Source organism: Cephus cinctus, unplaced genomic scaffold (genome assembly GCF_000341935.2).
Source record: "Cephus cinctus unplaced genomic scaffold, Ccin1 Ccin1_scaffold2545, whole genome shotgun sequence".
Taxonomy (NCBI): domain Eukaryota; kingdom Metazoa; phylum Arthropoda; class Insecta; order Hymenoptera; family Cephidae; genus Cephus; species Cephus cinctus.
This window is the reverse complement of record NW_014334294.1, coordinates 115,592-121,385: the sequence shown is the minus strand read 5'-3', so window position 1 is coordinate 121,385 and position 5,794 is coordinate 115,592. Positions and strand designations below refer to the sequence as shown.

At 45.2% G+C, this 5,794-nt stretch overlaps 1 protein-coding gene and 1 long non-coding RNA gene across 14 annotated transcripts in view; one reads left to right on the top strand and one right to left on the bottom strand.

The window, feature by feature from the left end:
- Nucleotides 1-5,794, bottom strand: part of LOC107274232 (probable Ras GTPase-activating protein) — a 65,214-nt gene that overhangs the window by 46,797 nt on the left and 12,623 nt on the right. For 2 of the 13 annotated variants that reach the window (XM_025091481.1, XM_025091480.1), the window contains exon 1: nucleotides 1,040-2,720. The exons of 4 other annotated variants lie outside the window; for them this stretch is intronic. In XM_025091481.1, coding sequence (XP_024947249.1) covers nucleotides 1,040-1,301 — 262 coding nt within the window. In that variant the 5' untranslated portion in view covers nucleotides 1,302-2,720. Of the gene's footprint in view, nucleotides 1-1,039; nucleotides 2,722-2,781; nucleotides 2,925-5,794 lie in introns of those variants that run through there. 7 more of the 13 variants (XM_025091483.1, XM_025091484.1, XM_025091479.1 and 4 more) reach the window with 6 other exon arrangements.
- Nucleotides 3,128-4,945, top strand: LOC112495340. Its single transcript, XR_003061750.1, has 3 exons — nucleotides 3,128-3,247; nucleotides 3,441-4,172; nucleotides 4,259-4,945. It is a non-coding gene; the product is annotated as an uncharacterized LOC112495340 (long non-coding RNA).

Here is a 5,794-nt window from a genome sequence, read left to right as displayed (position 1 = left end):
AAAAAAAAATTTTTTTTTTTTTGAAAAAAAAAAAAAAAAAAAAAAAAAAAAAAAAAAAAAAAAAAAAAAAAAAAAAAAAAAAATAAGAGAGAGAAAGATACTCGAGCATACCGAGTGAAGAGTGTCGCCCCCTGGACGGTTGAGCATCGAATGAAAATATTACTAGTCCCAAATAATACAATTGTACAAGTTTTCTTTTTTCCTTTTCTTCAAACACCAAACCAACTACCAATTTCCAATGCAAATGGAAACAGGAATAGAAACGAGACGAAGGTGAGATTGGCAAACGACAGTCCTCCGTACAACCGAGCGCTCACGAATGAAGCTCTGGCAATTTCCTGCGGCTAATAACACCGACGTAGCAGGAACCTTTATTTCGTATAATTAATTCCCCGAGCGAATATTCCGACTCTGGATATTACCCTGAAACTCTGTGCTTTCTGCTTCGGCGATAACGAAGCATTAAATCTTCACATTGGCCGATCAGCAGACGTCGTGAGAGTCTTAAAAGATTTTTTAAGATTCGTAACCAGGGCGTCTGGTACTTTTAAAAATTCAAAATATTCACTATATATATATATATACAATAATACGACTGTACGTTATAAATAAAATATTTATCAGACATTTAATCCCTTCCGCGTGTTCGACTCCTACCCAAAGGGAACTACCCACACGCTCCACTAAATCATAGATCTCTTGATTTACAAAGGATTGTATGCTAATGGTTAAGTACAGAGAACGAGCGTTGCCAGGGCGAAGAATAATAAAAGCTGAAGATGTCTGCGGGTCGGTAGCTCGGTGACGTATGACGTATCGCGTGAAGTTATCGTCGATCGGCGAGCAGCTCGTCGATCGTCGATTTTAAGACCTTGTAGATTAAAATCCATCCAGCCATTTCCAAGTTATCGATAAGCGAATACATTGAACGATCCTCGGCTGCAGCGCCGCTAGAGTATTCAGGGTTCGCGCGCTTAATTTTCGTATTGTTAAAAAAAAAAAAAAAAAAAAGAAAAAAAAAGGAATGACAGCCGCTTACCGGAACAATGGACGAGAAGTAAAAGCGTCCCGGCGTGGACACGAGCGTCGTACCAAGAGCTTGCGTCTACGTTGGGTTCAAAGAGCGAAAGGTCGAGGCCCTCCATGTCGCTCTCGCCGCAGGAATCGCTCAAGGATTCAAAACCGTTTCCCGGAATGGAGGGAACCAACTCTTCCTCAGGAACCACCTTGTTAATCTGCCCGAGATTAATCTCCGACGACGTCTGACCTGGTCCCCGCCAATTTCGAGTAACCAGGGCCATCCCTTTTTCCGATTAGGCACTGCTCACCATTTACTTTGATAATTCAACCTCGACAGTGCACGTCGCACTGAAACGCTGAAACGCTCCAACGAGCGTACCTATGCTGGTTCTAATATAGAATCTCTCGGTCTCCTGCTCTCTCTCGTACCGTTTTCTCGCCTGTTCCTTCCTCTAAGACCTTGGACGGCAAAAGAATTTTGTCACTGCACATTCTAAACAACAGCTGGCCTTCCTGCCTTCCCTGTCTGTGGTTTATGGGTAAATATAAATTTTCGCGAAATCAGCGCGTCGCGATTTCAATTTTCTTTGTCTGAAAGAACGAAAAGAAAAATCCTACTAATGCGGAATATATCGCGGAATCGAGAGGTGAACGCCTTACGTCTTACGTAGCCCCGCCACTCTGCGACGAAGCCAGTGCAGAAGCAACGTTGGGACTCTGCTGGTAATGGTAGGAAATGAAAAAGGAGGGAAAAGAGCCCAAGAGGCAAGATCGGATCAGCTGAGAGAACCGCGAGGGACTCGAGAATCCAGAGAGTCCGGCTCTCTCTCTTTCTCGGACGGGGCCAGCGAGACAATCTGAAAAGATGAGCAAAAGGAGTCGTCGGTGTCTTCAAAAGTAACGGCCCGCAGAGACGCGAGATTCACGTACGAGTGCATCGGTTTGCCGGAACGCGATCTCGCCTTTTTCACCGAGGAGAGTCAAGAGGAGAGCCCAAGTGGAATGAGGGGACGAATAAGAGAGAGAGAGAGATAAGAGAAGACAGAGGAATTGCCAAGTTGCCAAGTTGCAAAGCTTCCCACTTGTAAAAGCGATCGAGCAGACTCCTCGTCGAAGACTTCGACTTCGTCCAGTTAGCATAACTGGCCTTATGAGAATCTTCCTACTCGCTTGAGATCCGCAAAGCGAAGCCCGTCTGCCTACATGCCAGCCTTCTCCTATAAGAAGGACGCTAATGCCTAACAGTAAAAGTCCAGCTACTTGCCGATAAAACCAGGCGACAGCAGTACACGTGATCTAGTCTTTTGAGTAGCCTTGCGGGGCATTACTGTAAGTACATTCCCTGCGGGACACACGCGAATGCCATTTTTCACTTTCGTAGAACTCTGCTAATTGACAATATTATAATAAACAATGCTATAATATAGGTAATTATTATGACAAATTTAACCTAACCTCAATTTTACGGCAACACTAGACGACAGAGAAACGGACGATGGCCACTGAAGTCAAATTCCTGTTCGCGTGCCATTTCTTGGAACGATATCTACGTAGTGATTGTTTTGGACAAAATAGAACTCTGTCGTGTCCTAAGTAAGAGAAGAATATCGAGTGACCTGAATTTACAGTTATTTCCGTGAGGTTCCTCGAAGTGACAGTTGGCAGTAACGAATTTTCAAACGAGCCGGAGTAACTCAATCGATTGGTATATTTGGGGAAACAGATCGCAACGTCAACTGTCAGAATCTCAATCGAATGTACCTTCTTCGCTAGAGGGTTTCTTTCGTTTCGAGACATAAGCCAAATGCACTTAGTGCGGATAAGATTCTTCCTCGGGAGTCTCATCACTCGATTCGCACTAAACACAAAGAAACAAACACGCGACCTTTCGCTTCATCACTGTTTCACTATTTTCCATTTCTCGTATCCTCGACAATCACGTTTTCCCGCCAGCCTCGCACTCGGAGCTGTTTTGTCGCGAACTGCCGGCGACGCTCGACGATCCGAGCAGCCGAGTGGCCGGCGCGTTCGGGAAGACCCGAGCGCCACCGAAAACATCCGAACTCTCGAGAGCCAATAGCGCTGCGATAGAATTAACGGACAATTATAAAAAATGACTCGGCATCCAAACAAAATCGACTTACTACCATAATTCTTATCAGTTTCTTAAGACTCGCATACCCAGATGCTTCCTATTGGCACGCGACCAAATCAAGACGCTATAAACGTTGGTAAATCCGTCTTTTCGTTTTGGCCTACATACTAGCAGCCACTCGCGTCGTATAATACCCGCTGTGAAAATGCCTGAGACCCACCTTAGGCCCATCAAGCCTAGATTTATCACCGTGATATTACATTATTAAATTCCCTACTGTACTATATATAGCATACTGACGCAGCCTATATCTTGCACCTTACAGCGAACAACGTAAAAATGACAAACGACCTGGACAAAAGTTCGGGTTAATAAAAAAGAGAAACCTTCTTTAGAAATCCAAAGACAGAGCTCTGTCAGAGCTCTTGACTAATTGCAAGCAGCAAGAAACGAGTGTCGACGTAATAAACAGGACGAAATAACAGATTCAGCAGGCGACTCAACGATCAAACGTGGAATCAAGTGACGGTTGTGGAAAAGGAGGCTCCAGAAACTTAAGAGAGAGAGAGAGAGAGAGAGTCGAGAGGAATACTGTGCCAACAATTGCTCTGTGATAATTCAATCCTAGAACTGTCAGCAACTTAACGGTAAGAGACTGGGTTAGACATCAACTAAGGATACAGGAAAGTAGGATGATGCTGCATTACTAACTGACGACATCGCTTGTTGATCCCACTGAACCTATTGTAGCAGAGGTGTAAAACGGTTTCCGACTGAAGAATCTACAAGTCACACGGGAAATCCTACTTCACGAGAAATCATTCTCGCGCTTTGCAGTCCAAAAGAGAGACTTCAAACGTGCAATAATTTCGTGACAAACAGTTGGCACCGACTGACCCAATATCGGCACTCCTGACGCAAGAAGAATTATCAGTCTACAGGCTATATTCACGAAACTATAAAAATTGCACATTATACACGAGGAATGATGCAATTGCCAGCAGAGCCATAGATAGCAGAGGGAAATAAGTAACGATAAGAAGAAAAACATACAGTCGTACGTATCTAACATTAGCCGCGTTTACACGCCCTGCGAAGCACGCAAGCCAGAACGCAGTTATTCTTCGGTCGCTGTTCCCACAGGAATTCATCTTCGATCCCCGGACAGCAGACTCGAAGTTGAAATACGTTACCTATGGATTTTCATTGATGGTGATAAATAACGAATATCGGGGCTACGACCATGCGATCCTTTCCAATGGATTCTCAGGCGAGCGCCGATTGGTCCCGCTCAACATTGCCGTTATTCCAAGTCACCCGTTACTTGTTTCTAGACAACGCAACAACTTTTCATCTATGATCGATCCTTTACAGCTTCATGATTATACGCACGATATACAGGGTCATTCGAGAAACGCACCGCCTGAAGTTAGCCTGTCCATTTAATTTCTATGACGCACCCACCTTCGGATGGTACGTTTTTAGTGAACAACCCTGTATATGAAATTTTTTTTTCAAATTATCTCGCTCGATAACATCAGCATGGGAGTAAGTAACGCGAGAGTCTACATTTTAATAATGGTCCTCGGGAGTGAACCAAAGTTGCGGGACTAAGTATTTATGCGAGTAGCGTCGCGACGCCGCTCGGGGCGCAACCAGCATCTCCGCCTGACGCATTCAATAATTGTATCCAAGTTTAGCCGTGGCAGGAATAGAAAAGAAGTTCGGAAACGGGTTTCCTGGAGTTTCTCGAAGCGAAAAGAAGAACTGATGGAACCGAATGAAACGGAAGACGGAGAGAGCGAGCGTCGACGGCGCACAATAAGCTCGGATGTAAATGCCAGAAGAAAAAAGAAAAAAAAAGACTAGAAACTCACGTTCGCCTCGAAGGAACCTGCTATCCCGTATTTCAATTTGCAATTGGCTCTCGTTTGTTTGCCTTTCTTGCAAATGGATCACCCGGAGCAACCTCAAGCCTCTTCACTTTTATTCCCTTTGACCATTCCCACGGGATCCTTTGATGCGGGCACTGGACTTCAACCGAAGCTCGACTCGGGCCTGCATGTAAATCATCCATTGCTCTCTTCTTTATTCGCTGTCGCCCGTGGAATTCAAAGTCAGCACCGACCCTGGCGACGACTTCGGAAAAGGCATTGACCATCAAGATCGATTTCGATATCAAAGCATCAGTGCCATCACTGCCACCAACATCGCCCTCGTCAACTTCTTGCGTCGATCTGCCTTACCGACAGACTCCAACACTATTCACCGGGTTACCGACGGAGACGTTCTCTACCTTTCTTTAGTACCTTTCGAATCGATTACGCGCTACGTGGCGCCACGCTCGTTCAAGCCGATATCCCAGGGGAAGCACCTTCCATCCCCTACAGCCTGATGCACCCTCAACGCCAATGACCAGCTCCGTGCAAAGCGCTATCCGGCTTACAAAACACTCGTCAAACTTTTACTGAACATTATTTGTCTCTTGGTCCGGGCTGTCCGGATGTTTGTAGTTCCTGTCGCGTTTCCATGAGATTTTTCGTTGGCATTTGAACGCTTCAACGGTTGAACGGCTGAATAGCCGAAGGGCCGAACGGTCGAACGGCGAAACGCGAGCAACGCTCGGGGAATTCCGCTTGATCGATACTTCTGGACGAAAAAAAAAAAAAAAAAAAAAAA